The sequence below is a fragment of the Oncorhynchus kisutch genome, linkage group LG1, assembly GCF_002021735.2.
Source record: "Oncorhynchus kisutch isolate 150728-3 linkage group LG1, Okis_V2, whole genome shotgun sequence".
NCBI classification, from domain to species: Eukaryota; Metazoa; Chordata; class Actinopteri; order Salmoniformes; family Salmonidae; genus Oncorhynchus; species Oncorhynchus kisutch.
In genome coordinates, this window is record NC_034174.2 from 61,648,707 (window position 1) to 61,672,647 (window position 23,941).

General features: G+C 42.5%; 1 protein-coding gene across 1 annotated transcript in view; it reads right to left on the reverse strand.

The window, feature by feature from the left end:
- LOC109889476 (nidogen-1) overlaps positions 1–23,941 on the reverse strand; it is a 62,666-nt gene that overhangs the window by 9,088 nt on the left and 29,637 nt on the right. The window contains exons 8-13 of the mRNA XM_031828842.1: positions 23,634–23,867; positions 16,162–16,299; positions 15,162–15,290; positions 14,672–14,815; positions 3,896–4,024; positions 1,235–1,471 (exon numbers count right to left, since the gene is read on the reverse strand). Coding sequence (XP_031684702.1) covers positions 1,235–1,471; positions 3,896–4,024; positions 14,672–14,815; positions 15,162–15,290; positions 16,162–16,299; positions 23,634–23,867 — 1,011 coding nt within the window. The remainder of the gene's footprint in view (positions 1–1,234; positions 1,472–3,895; positions 4,025–14,671; positions 14,816–15,161; positions 15,291–16,161; positions 16,300–23,633; positions 23,868–23,941) is intronic.

Genomic DNA, 23,941 nt, shown 5'->3' on the forward strand with positions numbered 1-23,941 from the left:
GACTGATCAGAGATGCAGCCAAGAGGCCCATGATCACTCTGGATGAACTGCAGAGATCTACAGCTGAGGTGGGAGACTCTGTCCATAGGACAACAATCAGTCGTATATTGCACAAATCTGGCCTTTATGGAAGAGTGGCAAGAAGAAAGCCATTTCTTAAAGATATCCATAAAAAGTGTCGTTTAAAGTTTGCAAAAAGCCACCTGGGAGACACAGGTGCTCTGGTCAGATTAAACCAAAATTGAACTTTTTTGGCAACAATGCAAAACGTTATGTTTGGCGTAAAAGCAACACAGCTCATCACCCTGAACACACCATCCCCACTGTCAAACATGGTGGTGGCCGCATCATGGTTTGGGCCTGCTTTTCTTCAGCAGGGACAGGGAAGATGGTTAAAATTGATGGGAAGATGGATGGAGCCAAATACAGGACCATTCTGGAAGAAAACCTGATGGAGTCTGCAAAAGACCTGAGACTGGGACGGAGATTTGTCTTCCAACAAGACAATGATCCAAAACATAAAGCAAAATCTACAATGGAATGGTTCCAAAATAAACATATCCAGGTGTTAGAATGGCCAAGTCAAAGTCCAGACCTGAATCCAATCGAGAATCTGTGGAAAGAACTGAAAACTGCTGTTCACAAATGCTCTCCATCCAACCTCACTGACCTCGAGCTGTTTTGCAAGGAGGAATGGGAAAAAAATTCAGTCTCTCGATGTGCAAAACTGATAGAGACATAGCCCAAGCGACTTACAGCTGTAATCGCAGCAAAAGGTGGCGCTACAAAGTATTAACTTAAGGGGGCTGAATAATTTTGCACGCCCAATTTTTCAGTTTTTGATTTGTTAAAAAAGTTTGAAATATCCAATAAATGTCATTCCACTTCATGATTGTGTCCCACTTGTTGTTGATTCTTCACAAAAAATACAGTTTTATATCTTTATGATTGAAGCCTGAAATGTGGCAAAAGGTCGCAAAGTTCAAGGGGGCCGAATACTTTCGCAAGGCACTGTATATTTCTTTTGTTGAAATGACGTGGAAACAATGTTAATTCAACCAGTATGTGCCCAGTGGGTTCCTACTGTATTTTTATTCAGCAAACGGGTACAAATGTTGAGTGTAATGAAATAGACATGAGTGCTATGAATGGATGAATATGTTGAATATGAATATTAAGGTAAAAGCCAAGGATGACCAAATCGGCCCCACCACCTTTTGAGGCAGTCACTCACACAAAGGTCTTTGGCCGGGGCCAGTTCTAGTGTTGGGGACCTCCTGACCATTGCCGTCCACACACCAGCACTGCCCAATGCTACCGTGGCACTGGGTGGGCTCGTAGGCACCATGCTGGTCGCAGGTAGGAATGTACTGACTGACGGCGGGGCGTGGGCGGAAGAAGGAAAACGAGCCTGTGTCGGAAGAGACCTGGATGCTTTCTCTGTCTCGCTCGCACTGCGTCTTCTCAAGCTCTGGAATGAAACAGAAAGATGACATGAGAGAAGTAATAAAAGAAATAAGAGGAAATTAAGAAAATAAAAATGATCCTACATGTCTTTTAGAAAGGTTTTTAAAGAAATTGCTATCTTTTTAAAGCGCTGTATAGTTTTGGTTTAAATATAATTGCCTTACTGTACTACATGGCACATGGCAGTTCAAAACTAAAGTTAATTGCCTGCTACTAATATGGAAAACATGGAATAAGGAGAGAGCCGATGAGCATATGATTCAATGTAGAATATTTTTGCAGTCCTGTAAATCTGACATAGGGGACACGGTGACATCTGGAATACAGTGTCTCATCCCCAGGGTATCTGTCTGGTTAACCACAGACTAGTCATAACAATCTCAAACAGCCGGAACATACAATCTGCGCTATGCACAACGTCTGGCCGCAACAATCAACAAAAGCCACCACATAAAGACAACTAGTCACAACAATGGAAACAGTTAACAGTTTTTGTCAGACGGTCGTCAACCGTCGAGACGAGCGGAAGACAACCAGGTCAACTCTCACAGGGTCCAGACACTACAGTGTGTACTACAAGTATAAGTTCATACAAAGGAGGCCAAATTTAATCCCCTTTGCAGAAGGCTTGTACAAAATATGACAAAGCCTGGAGGCAGAGGAGAATGAGGTATAATTAGCGTGGTGGAGTACATACATGCAGTTGACACCTCGATTGGACTTGAACAAAGAGGTAACATCTGAGAAAGATGCCAACTCACAAACACCCAAGGCCAGCCTATAGTGAAATAATGGAACACTTGAATACACATACCCTATATTCCCAAATATACAGTGGTGAGTTGAATCAAAGAGAAAATGGACGTCAATAGGTGCAGTTGTTGTTGTTTATTAAACGTTTAAATTCCTGTTTGTAACTCCAGGGCATCTTTACCTTTTGTGTTCAACTAAATTGGACTATTGGCCCTGGCCAAAAGTATTGCACTATATAGGCCATTAGGGACGCAGCTCAGGAGTCTGTATTCGGGAGTGTGGGACCATTGGCTCTATTCCAGCACATCCTTGTGACATGTTCCAGGCCTTTGGCCCTATTTGTATGGAGAATGAGCAGCTATGTTGGTCTTTCCTAACGGGGATCGTATGTTATGTATCAACACCAACCTCCCTTTCCATTCCTTTATCCTCCCTACATAACATCTGTGTGTTGTTATACCCATCCCCGCACAGGAAGGATGCAGTGTCAAATGTCAACCTTTAAATGTCATTCAGGGGGAGGGAAGAGGGGGACATGTGGTCAAGGCACACCAGAAACCAACGGACACTCAGTTCAGAGTGAGTTTCAGAACCCCGAAGCACACGCACACACACCCTTCATCCATCCTCCCTCCCCCTAACAGTTCCATATTTTAGCAGTCTAATATAGTCTTATATCAGTCTTGTTGAAGTACACACTGTTCCGGCATTCGCCTCAATCCACTTTCTGCCATGCTGGGAGCGTTCCATGATTAAATAACTTTCTATCGGTGCCAGGCGATGACGCAACACTGATAGACTTGTTTAACTTAGCGAACAGACCTCCGTTAATAAAATGCACTGTATATAATGTTTAGTCCACTATGGCTTGTGTGGACTTTCAATATAAACAGTTTGTCTCTGGTATATTATGCTTTCCTTTGATAACAAATCTGTCTTGCCCCCCCCCCCTCCCTCTAAACCAAACTATACTGTTAGGAGCTTCACATGTTCCAGCTGTTGGCACTAAGACAGAAAAGTAAAACTACGCAAATCCTAATGTTTTGAGGGGAAGAAGATGTCTGATGAGAGCTCGAGCTATACCCATGCAATGTACACTATTTAGATACTTCCGGACATAGCCATACAATTTAGAGGTTCCTTCTGAATGCATGTCTCTTGACTTCCCTTGCACATTTTGGACTATACTGCCTCTGGCTGCTGTTTAACTTATAAGTATCAGTAGCCTTGTCTGAGACAAAATGGCCCATAGGGTAGGAGCCTATATTCTGTTTCTGCAGCATGAGGCAGCTTGGTGTACAGCCCCTGTCCATTTCCTTAAAGGGCCAATCTGCACATCAATAACCATGTATCGCTTTAAAACATGGTTAAAACTATAATTTTGATGTCATGGACGGTCAGTTCTTGCATCCATTGCTCCATCTATACACTTGAGAATGGTTACATTTCTCCAGCCCCATCCAGTAGCTATTTACCAAAACACTGGCCGGGTGACAACGTTGTTAGTGTTTGAACTGCAGATTCACCCATTTTTAGAGTCATTGGTATGACTTGACCGGGGATCAAACCTCTGTTTGGTTCCAAATGACCATGACCCTGAGAAGAACTCCTCTCACACAACTTGGGGTTTGAAAAAGGGGATTTATTTACACCAAAAAGCACAGGGGTTACCTACCTGGGGAGCCAGGGGCACACTGGAAGCCATCGCCATGGAAACCAGGGCGGCACTGACAGGTGAAGGAGCCCTGAGCGTTATAACAGACGGCGTCCTGGTGACAGCGACCTTGCTCGCACTCGTCAATGTCTGTGTGTGAGGAACAACAGTCAATGAGAAACAATAAGGACACAGATGCTAAATTCAACTGAAAATAAGGTATCAAAATATTGTAATATACAGCTGAAATATACACAGTCAATTGGAATGTGAATATTAAATCCTGCTATGGAAATACAAAAAGTATTGGTATTGCACTACTATATAAAGTATCTAAATGTGAAACATACATTCATGACATGTCACATACTGTGTTATGTAATGGTGTTAGATGGGGAAAGAAACATCATTCTTTAGAAAAGTACAGTCAATAAAACATTGTATCTGCATAACTAAAGTACTTTGTACACGTGTTGAAGCAAAGCGTTCGATAAGGTCAGGGATACCATTCTTTGGATGCAACTTGGATGCAACACACCCAGCTCACTACCTCAACCTCTAAAGTCTACTCTAAGGTCAACAAATGAAAAAGGAGTTCTACAAATCCACAAATTTCACAAGGACATATGGAAATTCCTACTGCTTTCGTTTGGTGGTGGGCCATGTTGCATTGGACGAGGGACAATAAGAAATACAGGGATGGATGGATGGATGCATTACTTAGTAGCAATGCAAATATCATGGTATAGCTATGGACACTCAATCATTATGGTACTTTTTAATGGTGAGTTTACACACATATATTATGATAAATAAACTAAATTCTATATTATTTTATGATAAATTTAAAAAATGTCCTCTCACTGTCAACTGTGTTTATTTTCAGCAAACTTAACATGTGTAAATATTTGTATGAACATAAGATTCAACAAACTGAGAGACAAACTGAACAAGCTCCCCAGACATGTTGAATAATGCGTCCCTGAACAAAGGGGGGGGGGGGGGGGGTCAAAATCAAAAGTAACAGTCAGTATCTGGAGTGGCCACCAGCTGCATTAAGTACAGCAGTGCATCTCCTCCTCATAGACTGCACCAGATTTGCCCGTTCTTGCTGTGAGATGTTACCCCACTCTTCCACCAAGGGACCTGAAAGTTCCAGGACATTTCTGGGGGGTAATGGCCCTAGCCCTCACCCTCCGATCCAACAGGTCCCAGACGTGCTCAATGGGATTGAGATCCGGGCTCTTCGCTGGCCATGGCAGAACACTGACATTTCTGTCTTGCAGAAAATCATGCACAGAATGAGCAGGATGGCTGGTGGCAATGTCATGCTGGAGGGTCATGTCAGGATGAGCCTGCAGGAAGGGTACCACATGAGGGAGGAAGATGTCTTCCCTGTAACGCACAGCGTTGAGAATGCCTGCAATGACAACAAGCTCAGTCCGATGATGCTGTGACACACCACCCCAGACCATGATGGACCCTCCACCTCAATAAACGCAAATCCGACCATCACCAGTGGTGAGACAAAACCACGACTCATCAGTGAAGAGCACTTTTTGACAGTCCTGTCTGGTCCAACGACTTTTTCCAAATTTTGTCACGTTACAGCCTGCCTTACAACAGGCTTACAAGCCCTCAGTCCAGCCTCTCTCAACCTGTTGCAGACAGTCTGAGGACTGATGGAGGGATTGTGCGTTCCTAGTGTAACTTGGGCAGTTGTTGTTGCCATCCTGTACCTGTCCTGCAGGTGTGATGTTTGGATGTACCGATCCTGTGCAGGTGTTGTTACACGTGGTCTGCCACTGCGAGGACGATCAGTTGTCTGTCCTGTCTCCCTGTAGCACTGTCTTAGGCGTCTCACAGTACGGACATTGCAATTTATTGCCCTGGCCACATATGTGGTCCTCATGCCTCCTTGCAGCATGCCTAATGCACATTCACACAGATGAGCAGGGACCCTGGGCATCTTTCTTTTGGTGTTTTCCAGAGTCAGTAGAAAGGCCTCTTTAGTGTCCTAAGTTTTCATAACTGCGACCTTAATTGCCTACCGTCTGTAAGCTGTTAGTTTCTTAACGACCGTTCCACAGGTGCATGTACATGAATTGTTTATGGTTCATTGAACAAGCATGGGAAACAGTGTTTAAACCCTTTACAATGAAGATCTGTGAAGTTACTTGGATTTTTACGAATTATCTTTGAAAGACAGGGTCCTGAAAAGGGGACGTTTCTTTTTTTGCTGAGTTTAGATTTGAAACTTGTATCTCATTATGGTAAATTGTGAAATAAGAATTGCCAGTTATAATGGTAATGGTGTAACAGATAATAATAAGAAATAATCAGAAGGAATATAATATCTAGTGTTTACAGGAAACTCATTTAATTTCAGATGAAGTTGTGTGGAAAAAGGACTGGGGCGGCAAAATATATTTCACCCATGGGCAAAGAAATTTAAAAGGGTGATGATATTAATTAACAGTAATTTTGATCCGAATGTGCAAATTGTTCAAACAGATCCTCTAGGTACATGGATGATTTTAAATGTGTTATTGAACCATAAACAGATATAGCTCATTAACTCCAAACAATGATGATCCACGCTTCTTTGAAAATATATATAATAATTGATCAACCCTACAAGCAATACAAGACTATTATGGTGAGAGATTATAATAAGGTTTTAAATACCTCTAAAGACAGTAAAAGAAATCACACTTCAAACTATCACCCTTAAGGAAATCAAGAATGTCATGGATATATTGGAACTATTGGATATATGGAGGAGTAAAAATCCTGACCGAGTGAGATCAATCAATCAAGCTAGTCGTCTTGACTACTTTCTTATGTCATTCTCTCTGGCACCAAAAGTAAAAAAAGTGCTTATAGGGGACAGAATGCGGTTAGACCATCAAATAATTGGCATTTATATTACTCTTACAGATTTTAAACGTGTGCGAGGATATTGGAAATGTAATCAAAGCCTATGGGATGAGAACTTGTTTTTAACTAGGACAGAAGAATTTATAACTGACTTTTTCAGACATAACATAGGTACAGCAGATCCCCTTATTGTATGGGACACTTTTAAATGTGCCTTTAGGGGCCATGTACTCAAAAGCAATTGAGTACAGTACTCAAAAGCAATTTCGGTCAAAAGAGTCCATATTAACAAAGGAAATGGAAGGACTAACAGAACAGATAGATAGCAATAAAAACTTAACCATAGAGGCTCAGAATAAGTTAGAAGAAAAGCAAAAAGTAATGGAGGAACTTGTTCAAGAAAGATTGTGTGTAATATATTATAAAAAATGAAGCGAACTGGATGGAATATGGAGAAAAATGCACCAAATAATTTTAATCTTCAACATGCTGCCAAACATTATTTACTGAAACTTGTCACAAATGACAGTCACCCATGATTCACCAAACTATATTTTGAAAGAGGAAATAAAGTACTTTAAGCATATTTTTGTCTCCTTCATATCCACTAACCAAATTCACCTGTATGGATTTATTTTCTATTAATAAAGTAAAATAAACAGTAACAGAAATACTCATGTGAAGGCTAAATTACAGAGGAAAAACTTCTTGATGCAATTCAAGTGTTTAGGTCTGGGAAAACTCCAGGGCTGGATGTCATAACAGTGGAGGTACACCAAACATTTTTTTTATATACTGTACTTAGAGGACCGTTATTAGCCAGATTCAAAACTTAGAATTTTTCCATTTTAATTATTGTACAATATTCTTGAAACCAATAGAATGTTATATACAGTTGAAGTCGGAAGTTCACATACACTTAGGTTGGAGTCATTAAAACTCGTTTTTCAACCACTCCACAAATTTCTTGTTAACAGCCTATAATTTTGGCAAGTCGGTTAGGACATCTACTTTGTGCATGACACAAGTAATGTGTCTAACAACTGTTTACAGACAGATTATTTCACTTATAATTCACAGTATCACAATTCCAGTGGGTCAGAAGTTTACATACACTTACTTGACTGTGCCTTTAAACAGCTTGGAAAATTCCAGAAAATGATGACTGGCTTTAGAAGCTTCTGATAGGCTAATTGACATAATTTGAGTCAATTGGAGGTGTACCTGTGGATGTATTTCAAGGCCTACCTTCAAACTCAGTGCTTCTTTGCTTGACATCATGAGAAAATCAAAAGAAATCAGCCAAGTCCTCAGAAAAAAAATTGTAGACCTCTACAAGTTTGGTTCATCCTTGGGAGCAATTTCCAAATGCCTGAAGGTACCACATTCATCTGTACAAACAATAGTATAAACACCATGGGACCACGCAACCGTCATACCACTCAGGAAGGAGATACCGCTCTGTCTCCTAGAGATTAACGTACATTGGTGTGAAACGTGCCGCTCAGCAAGGAAGAAGCCACTGCTCCAAAACTGCCACAAAAAAGAGAGTCAGACTACGGTTTGCAACTACACATGGGGACAAAGATCTTACTTTTTGGAGAAATGTCTTCTGGTCTGATGAAACAAAATAGAACTGTTTGGCCATAATGACCATCGTTTTGTTTGGAGGAAAAAGGGGGAGGCTTGCAAGCCAAAGAACACCATCCCAACCGTGAATCACGGGGGTGGCAGCATCATGTTGTGGGGGTGCTTTTCTGCAGGAGGGACTGGTGCACTTCACAAAATAGATGGCATCAGGAGGTAGGAATATTATGTGGATATATTGAAGCAACATCTCAAGACATCAGTCAGGAAGTTAAAGCTTGGTCGCAAATGGGTCTTCCAAATGGACAATGACCCCAAGCATACTTCCAAAGTTGTGGCAAAATGGTTTAAGGACAACAAAATCAAGTTATTGGAGTGGCCATCACGAAGTCCTGACCTCAATCCTACAGAAAATTTGTGGGCAAAACTGAAAAAGCGTGTGCGAGCAAGGAGGCCTACAAACCTGACTCAGTTCCACCAGCTCTGTCAGGAGGAATGGGCCAAAATTGACCCAACAAGCTTGTGGCTACCTGAAATGTTCGAGCCAGTTAAATAATTTAAAGGCAATGCTACCAAATACTAATTGTGTATGTAAACTTCTGACCCACTGGGAATGTGATGAAAGAAATAAAAGCTTAAATAAATCCTTCTCTCAACCTTTATGACATTTCACAATCTTCAAATAAAGTGGTGATCCTAACTGACCTAAGACAGGGAATTAATACTAGGATTAAATGTCAGGAATTGTGAAAAACTGAGTTTAAATGTATTTGCCTAAGGTGTATGCAAACTTCCGGCTTCAACTGTATATGGGTGATTCAACCTTCCCAGCTCTGCAGATTTTGCTGGGAAGAGACAGTCATTAGATAATTTATTTTGGTACTGTCCATACAGTGCATTCGGAAAGTATACCCACCCCTTTACTTTTTCCACATTATTACTTTACAGCCTTATTCTTAAATGGAGTGAATAGATATTTCCCTCATCAATCTGATGACAAAGTGAAACAGGTTTTTAGAAATGTTTACAAATTTGTAAAAACTAAAAAACTAAAATATCAAATGTACATAAGAATTCAGACCCTTTACTCAGTACTGTGCTGAAGCACCTTTGGCAGCTATTACAGCCTCGAGTCTTCTTGGGTACGAAGCTACAAGCTTGGCACACTTGTATTTGGCGGGTTTCTCCCATTCATCTCTGCAAATCCTCTCAAGCTCTCAGGGCTGGATAGGGAGTGTTGCTGCACAGCTATTTTCAGGTCTCTCCAAAGATGTTTGATCGGGTTCAAGTCCGGGCTCTGGCTGGGCCACTCAAGGACAGTCTCCCAGTCCCTGCCCCTGAAAAACATCTTTCCCTCGATCCTGACTAGTCTCCCAGTCCCTGCCCCTGAAAAACATCCCCACAGCATGACTCTGCCACCACCAAGCTTCACCGTAGGGATGTTGCCAGGTGTCCTCCAGATGTGACGCTAGACATTCAGGCCAAATAGTTCAATCTTGGTTTCATCAGACCAGAGAATCTTGTTTCTGAGAATCTTTAGGTGCCTTTTGGAAAGTTCCAAGCAGGCTGTCATGTGTCTTTTACGGAGGAGTGGCTTCCATCTGGCCACTCTACCATAAAGGCCTGATTGGTGGAGTGCTGCAGAGATGGTTGTCCTTCTGGAAGATTCTCCCATCTCCACAGAGGAATTCCGGAGTCCTGTCAGCGTGACCATCGGGTTCTTGGTCACCTCCCTGACCAAGGCCCTTGTCCACTGATTGCTCAGTTTGGCCGGAGGGCCAGCTCTTGGAAGTGTCTTGGTGGTTCCAAACTTCTTCCATTTAAGAATGATGGAGGTCACTGTGTCCTTGGGGACCTTCAATACTGCAGAAATGTTTTTGGTACCATTCCCTAGATCTGTGCATCGACACAATCCTGTCTCGGAGCTCTACAGACAATTCCTTCGACCTCATGGCTTGGTTTTTGCTCTGACATGCACTAACAATTGTGGGACCTTACATAGACAGGTGTGTGCTTTTCCAAATCATGTCCAATCAATTGAATTTATCACAACTCCAAACAAGTTGTAGAAACATCTCAAGGATGAAAACAGGGTAGACCTGAGCTTAATACCAAGAATACCAAGAGTGTGCAAAGCTGTCATCAAGGCAATGTCACACCCTGATCTGTTTCACCTGTCTTTGTGATTGTCTCTACCCCCCTCCAGGTGTTGCCCATCGTCCCCATTATCCCCTGTGTATTTATACAGGTGTTCTCGGTTCGTCTGTTGCCAGTTCGCCTTGTTTGTCAAGCCAACCAGAGTTTTTGTGTCAGCTCCTGCAATTCCCCAGTCTCTCTTTTCTCGTCTTCCTGGTTTTTGACCCTTGCCTGTCCTGACCCTGTACCCACCCACCTGACCACTCTGCCTGCCCCTGAGCCTGCCTGCCTGGGGGAGCCTGCCTGCCTGTACCTTTGCCCCACCTCTGGATTACTGACCTCTGCCAGACCTGAGCCTGCCTGCTGTCCTGTTCCGATGTTGCTGTAGTAACCATTGTTACTTCGACACGGTCTGCATCTGGGTCTTACCTTGATACCTGATAGGCAAAGGGTCGATACTTTGAAGAATCTCCAATAAAAAAAAGTTGTTTTATTTGTTTAACACTTTTTTTGTTACTAAGTGATTCCATATGTCTTATTTCATAGTTTTGATGTCTTCACTATTATTCTACATTGTAGAAAATAGTCAAAATAAAGAAAAACCCTTTAATGATTAGGTGTCCAAACGTTTGACTTGTACTGTACATATATTTACAAAAAAATATATTGGGGATTGGAAATGATGCAGACAATTACATTGATGGAACCTACAATCTACCTGCAATATTAAAGCTGATCTACCCCCTAATAACAAATAAAACATTTAAAAAAAGGTTAAGACCTAATGACAAATAAATATTGTTCCTGTGAGTGAGTTCAGATCATTTAAGTCAAATGAATCATTTAGTGTTTAGTATTAGTTTAAAAAAAACAGTGCTTCAACCTCAGAAAACAGGCTGCCACCAAGCACGCACGCACACACACACACAGCACGGACGCAAACACAGCACACACACACACCTTGTGGGGACACACAATTAGGTCCCATTCAAAATCCTATTTTCCCTAACCCCTAACCATAAACTTAACCGGTACTCTAACTCTAACAGTTCGAACTACTAATTTTTAAAATTACTCTCTCCAGAAATAAGTCCCTCACTGTTGCCGCCTGCTACCGACCCCCCTCAGCTCCCAGCTGTGCCCCGGACACCATTTGTGAATTGATCGCCCCCCATCTAGCTTCAGAGTTTGTTCTGTTAGGTGACCTAAACTGGGATATGCTTAACACCCCGGCAGTCCTACAATCTAAGCTAGATGCCCTCAATCTCACACAAATCATCAAGGAACCCACCAGGTACAACCCTAAATCTGTAAACAAGGGCACCCTCATAGATGTCATCCTGACCAACTGACCCTCCAAATACACCTCCGCTGTCTTCAACCAGGATCTCAGCGATCACTGCCTCATTGCCTGTATCCGCTACGGAGCCGCAGTCAAACGACCACCCCTCATCACTGTCAAACGCTCCCTAAAACACTTCTGTGAGCAGGCCTTTCTAATCGACCTGGCCCGGGTATCCTGGAAGGACATTGACCTCATCCCGTCAGTTGAGGATGCCTGGTCATTCTTTAAAAGTAACTTCCTCACCATTTTAGATAAGCATGCTCCGTTCAAAACATGCAGAACTAAGAACAGATATAGCCCTTGGTTCACTCCAGACCTGACTGCCCACGACCAGCACAAAAACATCCTGTGGCGGACTGCAATAGCATCGAATAGTCCCAGCGATATGCAACTGTTCAGGGAAGTCAGGAACCAATACACGCAGTCAGTCAGGAAAGCTAAGGCCAGCTTCTTCAGGCAGAAATTTGCATCTTGTAGCTCCAACTTCAAAAAGTTCTGGGACACTGTGAAGTCCATGGAGAACAAGAGCACCTCCTCCCAGCTGCCCACTGCACTGAGGCTAGGTAACACGGTCACCACCGATAAATCCATGATTATCGAAAACTTCAACAAGCATTTCTCAACGGCTGGCCATGCCTTCCGCCTGGCTACTCCAACCTCGGCCAACAGCTCCGCCCCCCCCCGCAGCTACTCGCCCAAGCCTCTCCAGGTTCTCCTTTACCCAAATCCAGATAGCAGATGTTCTGAAAGAGCTGCAAAACCTGGACCCGTACAAATCAGCTGGGCTTGACAATCTGGACCCTCTATTTCTGAAACTATCCGCCGCCATTGTCGCAACCCCTATTACCAGCCTGTTCAACCTCTCTTTCATATCGTCTGAGATCCCCAAAGATTGGAAAGCTGCCGCAGTCATCCCCCTCTTCAAAGGGGGAGACACCCTGGACCCAAACTGTTACAGACCTATATCCATCCTGCCCTGCCTATCTAAGGTCTTCGAAAGCCAAGTCAACAAACAGGTCACTGACCATCTCGAATCCCACCGTACCTTCTCCGCTGTGCAATCTGGTTTCCGAGCCGGTCACGGGTGCACCTCAGCCACGCTCAAGGTACTAAACGATATCATAACCGCCATTGATAAAAGACAGTACTGTGCAGCCGTCTTCATCGACCTTGCCAAGGCTTTCGACTCTGTCAATCACCATATTCTTATCGGCAGACTCAGTAGCCTCGATTTTTCTGATGACTGCCTTGCCTGGTTCACCAACTACTTTGCAGACAGAGTTCAGTGTGTCAAATCGGAGGGCATGCTGTCCGGTCCTCTAGCAGTCTCTATGGGGGTGCCACAGGGTTCAATTCTCCGGCCGACACTTTTCTCTGTATATATCAATGATGTTGCTCTTGCTGCGGGCGATTCCCTGATCCACCTCTACGCAGACAACACCATTCTATATACTTCCGGCCCGTCCTTGGACACTGTGCTATCTAACCTCCAAACGAGCTTCAATGCCATACAACACTCCTTCCGTGGCCTCCAACTGCTCTTAAACGCTAGTAAAACCAAATGCATGCTTTTCAACCCGCACGCCTGACTAGCATCACCACCCTGGATGGTTCCGACCTTGAATATGTGGACATCTATAAGTACCTAGGTGTCTGGCTAGACTGTAAACTCTCCTTCCAGACTCATATCAAACATCTCCAATCGAAAATCAAATCTAGAGTCGGCTTTCTATTCCGCAACAAAGCCTCCTTCACTCACGCCGCCAAACTTACCCTAGTAAAACTGACTATCCTACCGATCCTCGACTTCGGCGATGTCATCTACAAAATTGCTTCCAACACTCTACTCAGCAAACTGGATGCAGTTTATCACAGTGCCATCCATTTTGTCACTAAAGCACCTTATACCACCCACCACTGCGACCTGTATGCTCTAGTCGGCTGGCCCTCGCTACATATTCGTCGCCAGACCCACTGGCTCCAGGTCATCTACAAGTCCATGCTAGGTAAAGCTCCGCCTTATCTCAGTTCACTGGTCACGATGGCAACACCCACCCGTAACACGCGTTCCAGCAGGTGTATCTCACTGATCATCCCTAAAGCCAACACCTCATTTGGCCGCCTTTCGTTCCAGTTCTCTGCTGCCTGTGACTGGAACGAATTGCAAAAATCGCTGAAGTTGGAGACTTTTATCTCCCTCACCAACTTCAAACATCTGCTATCTGAGCAGCTAACCGATCGCTGCCGCTGTACATAGTCTATCGGTAAATAGCCCACCCATTTTTACCTACCTCATCCCCATACTGTTTTTATTTATTTTATTTTATGCTCTTTTGCACACCAATATCTCTACCTGTACATGACCATCTGATCATTTATCACTCCAGTGTTAATCTGCAAAATTGTTATTATTCGCCTACCTCCTCATGCCTTTTGCACACAATGTATATAGACTCTCCTTTTTTCTACTGTATTATTGACTTGTTAATTGTTTACTCCATGTGTAACTCTGTGTTGTCTGTTCACACTGCTATGCTTTATCTTGGCCAGGTCGCAGTTGCAAATGAAAACTTGTTCTCAACTAGCCTACCTGGTTAAATAAAGTGAAATAAAAAAAAAATAAAAAAAAATAAAATAACCCTAGCTCCTAACCCTAGCTCCTAACCCTAAAACTAACCCTAGCTCCTAACCCTAACACTAATTCTAACCTTAACCCTAAACCCCCTAGAAATAGCATTTGACAAAATGTCCCCAGTTGGTCCAATTTTTCTTTTTGGGCTTCTTGTCCCCACAAGAATAATTAAACATGCACCCTCAAACACACACAAACTGTTTAAGTGTCACCCTACCCTGGCAAGTATGACCATCACCCACGAATCCGGACAGACAGGAGCAAATATAGGCGGACGCCCCCGTGTAGCTACAACGTGCCCGCTCTGGGATGTCGCAGTTATTGGTACCCCTCTGGCAGTGGTCTATGGGACGGTCCACTTCTACAAGGGATAGGGGGGAAAGGGAGGCAGATTTTAGACTTGTTGGAGACAGAAATCCCCTGAATCATTAGTTTGATTAAACTAAAACCATAAAAATGAGTAGCAAATGTGAGAACGTTTCTGTAGACGGTTTGATAGACGAATGAAAACAACAGATTAATAGACTGATATGGCATAGAAACTCTTAAATTGGAGCTGAAGATGAATATAGATGCTATGAAGAAATCTGAAAAAAGGTTAGTATCTTTAAGTGTGTATTAAGTTGTGTGAACTACAACAGTTATTTTGGGGGCCATGCAAGCAAAGACCAACACAGCTGCAAACACACTTTTTCAGCACTACATACCGACACAGGTCTTGCCATTGCTGGCGAACTGGAAACCATCCACACACTCGCAGCGGAATGTTCCCGGTTGGTTGTTGCATACGGCGTGAGAACCACAGATCTCGGGTGTCTCTCTGCACTCGTCAATGTCTACAAAATGAGCACATTCAAATCAATTCAACTTAACTCAATCCAATTCAAAACAACTTTATTTGTCCCGAGGGCAATTCTGTTGCACCAGATTCATGTTTACCGCAAGTCATATCAACAGCCATAATAATACTTACATTATTTCATTGCATATTTGTAATACATGATTTAATGTGATCATTTGTGTCATTTGTAGTTTATGTAGGAATATACTGTACATTACAGTATATTAATAATATGAATTATTAGTGATGGGGTATTCCTGATGACATTGCTTGTTTTCCTGTGCTACAGTCTCTCAGTCCTGTAATACTTGTTTCTCTCTTTGTGCGGTCTGGCCCTTTACTGATGTAAAGCGTCTGAGTTCTTAGAAAGTACACAATAAGCTAAATGTAATATCATGACCACTGCTGTGAAGATGCCATCTTACCAATATGACCTATTTTATGAAGATCAGTCATATGAAATGTAATGAGCTGTTTTCAGCCCAATCTTCCCCCAATCCTCAGTGGGGAAATTGCTAAACTGACTGAAGATCAATATCTAGGGCAACTTCACTTTCAGTCCTATTGCAGCTAGTATTTACAAAAAAAATTGCTACAATTGGTATACTTTGCTATTGAAATCATTTAAGGAAATTGGTCACCACTAAATGGTGCCAAGTAGTCTTTAGTTCAAAGAATCCCCATGAAACCGATAAGTTTATTAGATAATAACAATGTAATAAAGTTATTACCATGCATTCTTTAATTAATTACCAGGTAAATAGGTAAAATAAAGTATAACCCAAACTTCAAGACTATTCCCCATGTCCCTTATGCATCAGCTGGCGTAGGTTTAAGCTGATATGTATAGTGTGCAGGGCCCCTACCATAGCATTGACGTCCGTCCCCAGTGAAACCAGTGGAACACTTGCAGGTGAACTGGACGCCTTCTCCGGGTCTGCAGGCGGCATTGGTGTCGCAGCCGTGTCTGCCGGTAAAACATGGGTTCTGCTCTGGTGGGCCACCTGTCAATCAAAACAAAAGTCCGTTCTCTTGAGGGGTAGCAGTGGGTTCCGTGTTAGTGGGTGATGCCATCAATGCCTAGTTCAGGGATCGTTCTGATGTTATAGCTAGAATTTAAGTGAAATAGTTGCAGTAAACATGGAATGGACTAATTGGTTGCAATTCACTTATAGGCTACATATAGTCCTTCAGTAAGGCTTTTGTTTGGCTGTTTTCAGATGATGGATTTTGTAAAACAAGGGATCAGGGGAGTTCTACTTTGGAGTTACTTCAGTCTTTGGATACTTCAGTCTGAAAAGCCACAGTATAGTACTACAACCTGAAATTAATCGATTCCCAGTAACCCACACGTTAGTTATTGTTGGAAATGGCTTACGCTGTGGAATAGCTGGACAAGATGTAGTGACATCAAACACACACACACGTCTCAGTTTTGTACACAAAGGCATGTAAGACACCTCTCCTGGCTGTTAGATGCGCCGACTGCTTATCAGACAGCTGCTTATTGGGGAGGGGGTGCACGTTTGAAGTCCCTGCTCCTCCAGACCCCATTGCATCCTCACAGGAAACTCGGCACAGATGTTCCACTTTTGCCAATAAACTCCAGCTGAGTCAAGTTTGCTTGCATAACCTACCCCCGGCCCCCTGATCGCCACCCCCGGCCATCCCCTATGTACCTTTACCCCTCTCCCGGTTTCTTTACCCCCCCCCCCCTCTCCCCTTCTTCTTACACCTCCTACCTGCAGTAAATAACCTTGTGTGAACTGAAGCACAGCCCCTTGTTTACCTTATCCGCTAACCTTTACCCTGTCAAGAATTTGGGTGTCTTAGAAAGGCCAGCTGAGGAAATACAACAACACTAGGTTTTTGGTTTACCTACCTAGTCAGGGATTTAAACGCTCTTGAAGCGAAATGTATGTAATACGATGGTCCATTGAGACAACAAATGAGTGGTAACAACATCCCCCAGATGTCTAAAGGAGACGCACGTACGAGTAGAGACAGAGGAATCTGTTGGGGAAATGTATACTGTTACAATCGCAGGTCCTGAATCCGAATCTCTTAGAACCAGCTGTTCTGGAAACACCAGCAAGAATCTCACAACATTAGGAACCACCGGTTTTCCCGTTTGACGTCAATATGTTTCATAATCATATTGCGATTCATAGATGCTACTGAATGCAAGTGCAAGTTTAAATGTAATCCTTTAGCTACATATGTGGACTTTTTAGAGATCCAACACTCCACTCCGTTCAATAAATTGAACAGTCAGATGGGCTTCACATATGTCCTTGTCCCCGTCTAGTCTATTGAAATGAGCTAAACCAAACATTTGCCGTGTTACAATCTATCTGCCCGTAAAGGGTTAGCTAATTAATGCACAGTGCGTGGCTTTCGGACTTATTCATAAAATGAATCAAGTCCCCTTGATACGGAGTTACGTCCGATTCTCTTATGGAGTTTCCTCCGGGTTCTCATGAACTTGTTTTTGAATTTCCATTGTCATTCCCCACACCACATTCACACACAGCAGCATCCACCAGTCACAAAACAAAATACACTTTCGTAAACTTTGCTCTTCTCACTAACATCAGTCAGCTGACCAGACCACAAGTCCTTACTGTACCGGGGCTTTGCTTACAATTGCTTTCTCAGAGCAGTTCTTGATATCCTGATGCCAAGGGCACATCTTATCTTTATCCTTAACTTGACTGCCAGATGTGCTCGGGAGGGAGATGCTACAGCTATTTAGGTCAGAGGCGTTGTGCTGTGATGTGTTGCTTTATTTTTTTATTTTTTTTAAACTACTGTTGCTTGATTGAGTGATTTGAGACGGCAGGGAGTTCCATGCTATCATTGATATTCATCTTTTGGGGCTTTAGGGACTATGAAGATACCTTTAGTTGCATGCCTTGTGGCATATGAATGTCTGTCAGAGCTGTGTGTCAGTGGATTGAATAGACGGTTTGGAGTTTTTAACACCTTAATATTTCTAACAAAATTGAGAAGTGATGCAGACATCATGCTATCATCCAGAAGGTGAGGTCAGTACAGGTGCATCAAAGCTGGGACCGAGAGACTGAAAAACAGCTTCTATCTCAAGGCCATCAGACTGTTAAACAGCCACCACTAACATTGAGTGGCTGCTGCCAACACACTGACTCAACTCCAGCCACTTTAATAATGGGAATTGATGGGAAATGATGTAAAATATATCACTAGCCACTTTAAACAATGCTACCTAATATAATGTTTACATACCCTACATTATTCATCTCATATGTATATACTGTACTCTATATCATCTACTGCATCTTTATGTAATACATGTATCCCTAGCCACTTTAACTATGCCACTTTGTTTACATACTCATCTCATATGTATATACTGCACTCAATACCATCTACTGTATCTTGCCTATGCAGCTCTGTACCATCACTCATTCATATATCTTTATGTACATATTCTTATCCCCTTACACTTGTGTCTATAAGGTAGTCGTTTTGGAATTGTTAGCTAGATTACTTGTTGGTTATTACTGCATTGTCGGAACTAGAAGTTCCACATGTGTATGTGACAAATAAAATTTGATTTGATGTGATTTGATTTGATAATGTCTCCTGTACTTCGGGCCAGGAAAGGCCAACATGAATTTTGTTGACATTAGATCTCTTGGAACATTGCAGGGCAAGACGTGCTGTTCTGTTTTGAGCCAGATTTAGCTTTATTATGTCTTTCTTTGCAGCACCTGACCATAATACTAGGAAGTAGACAAGATATGATCCAACTACAGCCCGTATGACTTGTTCGGACAGTTGTGGTGTTAAGAATGCTGAGCATCTCCTTTCCCCAGCTCCCCGTCTTGTCAACAATTGAATCAATATACCTCGACCATGACCATTCACAGTCTACGGTGACACCAGGAAGTTTAGTTTCCTCAACTTGTTCTATAGTCACATTTTTCATAACCAGGTCCATCTTAGGTCTAGAGCTTAAAGGGATACTTTGGGATTTCGGCAATGAGGCCCTTAATCTACTTCCCCCAGAGTCAGAGTTGCAGTGATTTCGCTAGCTGTGGCCGCTGATGTGTATAGGGTTGAATACTCATCATACATCGACACGCAGGCTTTGTTTGAGGCTAGAAAACAGTAACGGGGCTTGCGGAATTTCACACTCTACATGTATTACGTTAGAGAGGCTTCCATTGAAGAAATCCCTCTGTGTTCTATTAGATAGATAGATTTTAATTCATGATATGCGTGTAAAGCCATAACACATACATTTTTCCACCAACAGATTAGGGTCAATATCAAAGGCTGCACTGCAATCTAACAGTACAGCTTCCACTGTCTGTTTATTATCCATTTCTTTCAGTCATTTGTATTAGTGCAGTATGTGCAGAATGCCCATCATGCTTAAAGTCTGTTGTAAATTTGTTCATGAAGTAATAACATTGTGTCTGGTCAAACACAATTCTTTCCGAACGTTTTCTCAAGCCAGCAGTAGACTTATTGATCTGCTATTAGAACCAGAAAAGAGCGCTTTACCATTCATGGTTAAGCGTAATGACTTTAGCTTCCCTTCAGGTCTGAGATTTTTTATTTTTTTTATTTCTCCAAGCTCATACCGAAGATATGAGACATAGGAGCGGCAAACATATTCCGTTACTATCCCCAGGAGCTTTCCATCCAAGTTGTCAATAACAGGTGGTTTCTCAATTTTTTTCACCTCTTCCACACTAACTTTATGACGTTTAAATGAACCTTGCTTTTCTTTCATAATTCTGTATTTTATGCTTGAATATGATGGCTCACAGTTTGTTTTTGGAGTTTAATGCCTGAATTTGCCCACTTTGCCAATGAAGTAGTTGTTGAAATAATTGGCCACATCACAGGGTTTCGTGACGAATGAGCTATCTGATTCAATAAAAGACGGTGTTGAATTAGTCTTTCTGCCCATAATTGAATCTAATGCTCTACAAAGCTTTTTTCCATCATATTTGATATATTTTATCATAGTTTCATAATACCGTTTCTTCTTTTTGTTTAGTTTAGTCACACCATTTCTCAATTTACTGTTTGCCAATCAGGTGTGCAGCAAGACACATTAGCCACTCCACTCTTTTTTTCACTTCCTCATCGATCCACGGCGTCTCAGCAGTTCTAACAGTCCGTTTCTTAATAGGTGCATGTTTATCAATAACTGGAAGGGGCAATTTCAGAAATGTATTACAGCGTGTGGATGCTCCCCACTACACACATTTGACCAATCAATCTTCTATACATCTTCAGCATAGGAATCACTACAAAAATTGTTGTATGATCTCTTAAACACTATTTTAGGCCCTGCCTTTGGAACCTTGGCTTTTCTGGATGCAGCTATTATATTGTGGTCACTACATCTAATGGGTGTGGATGCACCTATAGAACAAAGTTCTGCAGCATTACAAAAAATATAATCAATACACGTGGATGATATACAGTAGTTCCTGTACTGTTTGTAGCTTGATTAATAACCTGAAGCAGATTATAGGCATTGGTTACAGTAAGCAGTTTCTTCTTGAGCGGGACAACTTGATGAAAACCTATATTTTTAGGTCACCCGGAAAATAGGCCTCTCTGTTAACATCATATACACTATCAAGCATTGCACAAATATTATCCGGATAATGATTGTTAGCACTTGGTGGCCAGTAGCAGCACCACAAAAGAAGGCTTTAGATGAGGCAGATGAACCTGAAACCACAACACTGGAACAACCGTTGGCAAGGTATGATCTCTGAGCTTCACTGGAATTTGGCTCTGAACATACAGTGCATTCGGAAAGTATTCAGACCCCTTGACTTTTTCCACATTTTGTTACGTTACAGCCTTATTATAGATTTTTGGGGGGGTTTTATCCCTCATCAGTCTAACCACAATACCCCATAATGTCAAAGCAAAAAGAGGTTTTGAGATTTTTTTTTACAAATGTATTAAAAATGAACATCTGAAATATCACATTTACATAAGTATTCAGACCCTTTACTCAGTACTTTGTTGACGCACTCTTCTCAGCGATTACAGCCTTGAGACTTCTTGGGTATGGCGCTACAAGATTGGCACACCTATATTTGGGGAGTTTCTCCCATTCTTCTCTGCACAGGTCTCTCCAGTGATATTTGATCAGGTTTAAGTCCGGACTCCGGCTGGGCCACTCAAAGACATTCAGAGATTTGTCCTGAAGCCACTCCTGCATTTGGTCAGGCCAGGGTGTGACAGGGGTTTATGTTATTGTATTTCGTATTGGGGTTTGTAGTATTTGGGATCGCGGCTGATTAGGGGTGTTGTATAGGCTTGGCTGCCTGAGGCGGTTCTCAATCAGCAGTCAGGTGATTCTCGTTGCCTCTGATTGGGAACCGTATTTAGGTAGCCTGAGTTTCGCTTTGTCTTTCGTGGGTGATTGTTCCTGTCTCTGTGTAGTGTTCACCAGATAGGCTGTATTAGGTTTCACGTTCCGTTTGTTGTTTTTGTATTTATTAAGTTATTTCATGTATCGTCACTTTTTTCATTAAAGACATGATTAACCACCATGCTGCATTTCGGTCCGACTCTCTTTCTACAAACGAAGAACGCTGTTACATGTACGGTATTTCTGTTTTGGTGTTTCAATACATTTAAACATTTCTAAAAACCTGTTTTCACTTTGTCATTATTGGGTATTGTATGTAGATTGATGAGGGGGAAAATGTATTTTAATCTATTTTAGAATAATGCTGTAACGTAAGAAAACGTGAAAAAGGGGAAGGGGTCTGAATACTTTCCGAATGCATTGTATACAGAGACACCTCCCCCGGATTTATTCCTGTCTTTTTTGGGATGTTATATCTCTGTAATGCTACTGCTGTGTTGTCAAATTAATTATCTAAGTGAGTCTCAGTGATGGCTAACATACACTATATATACAAAAGTATGTGGACACCCCTTCAAATTAGTTGATTCAGCTATTTCAGCAAAACCAGACTTTCAAAGTGGCACCGTCAAAGGATACCACCTTTCCAACAAGTCAGTTTGTCAAATGTCTGCCCTGCTAGAGCTGCCCCGGTGAACTGTAAGTGCTGTTATTGTGAAGAGTAAATGTCTAGCATTAACAACGGCTCAGTTGTGAAGTGGTAGGCCACACAAGCTCACAGAATGGGACCGCCGAGTGCTGAAGCGGGTACTGCTTAAAAATCGCCTGTCCTCGGTTGCAACACTCACTACCAAGTTCCAAACTGCCTCTGGAAGCAACGTCAGAACTATAACTGTTCGTCGGGAGCTTCATGAAATGGATTTCCATGGCCGAGCAGGCGCACACAAGCCTAAGATCACCATGCACAATGCCAGGCATCGGCTAGAGTGGTGGAAAACTCACCGCCATTGGACTCTGGAGCTATGGAAATGCATTATCTGGAGTGATGAATCATGCTTCACCATCTGGCAGTCCGACAGACAAATCTGTGTCAGGAGAAGGAGAACGCTACCTGCCTGAATGGATAGTGCCAACTGTACATTTTGTTGGAGGAGAAATAATGGTCAGGGGCTGTTTTTCATGGTTCGGGTTAGGCCCCTTAGTTCCAGTGAAGGGAAATATTAATGCTACCACATACAATGACCGAGACAATTCTGTACTTCCAACTTTGTGGCAGCAGTTTGCAGAAGGCCCTTTCCTGTTTCAGCATAACAATGCCCTCTTGCACAAAGCGAGGTCCATACAGAAATGTTTTGTCGGTGTGGAAGAACTTGACACCTCAATCTTCTTATGATCTAGCTGCAGCTTTTCAGCGATCATTTTTCTCACTTTCTCCTCAGATTCCATCCAGGTCTTGTGTGGAGACTAGGATTCCATCCACAACAATGTTATATTGCCTTGATTGTCCTTCTTGATACTCCTGTTTGCTTGTCATTATTAACATCGATCATATGATCTTGTTGCAAATCCACGCAGGGTTTCCAACACCATTTAAATTTAAGCATCAGGTGTCTGTCTTACAGCCAAATCCAGCCAAACATAGTGGATAAGCCAGATGTAGCAGGAAAGTTAGCAGAAATATAGCAGAACATAAGCCCAACGTTAGCTGAAGATTATCAGTATTTACATGAAAGGCTATACTCACTGAGGATGGGCCCAATCCTGTTAGCAGATGGTTAGCAGAACATTAGCAGAATATTAACAGAAGACTAACACAACTAGCAGAACATTAGCGGAACATTAGAAGAATGTGAACACAACTAGCAGAGCGTAAGCACAAGGTTAGAATAACATTATAGGAGAACATGAACAAAGGTTAGCTGTAACACAAGGTGTTCTACTCACCGTGGATGGAGCCGATCTTGTTGCTCATAGCGTAGCGGATCAGCTGGTTGCCCGAGTCGTACATGACGAAGATCTGGTCGACGCTGAGCTGCTGGGTAGGTTGCACGTCCCTGACCGCCTCGTCATTGGGACAGCTCTGGTAGGTGATGGTCTGACGCCACTGGTAGGTCTTGGTCTGGACGCTGCCGTCCAGTAGGCTCACAGTGTAGTCGCGGTTGGAGGAGGAGGTGATCCCTGAAGAGAATTTGAAGAAGTGGAACGTTGCTACATTGAACATCCATATACAGTTGGTATCATAAGTATTCATC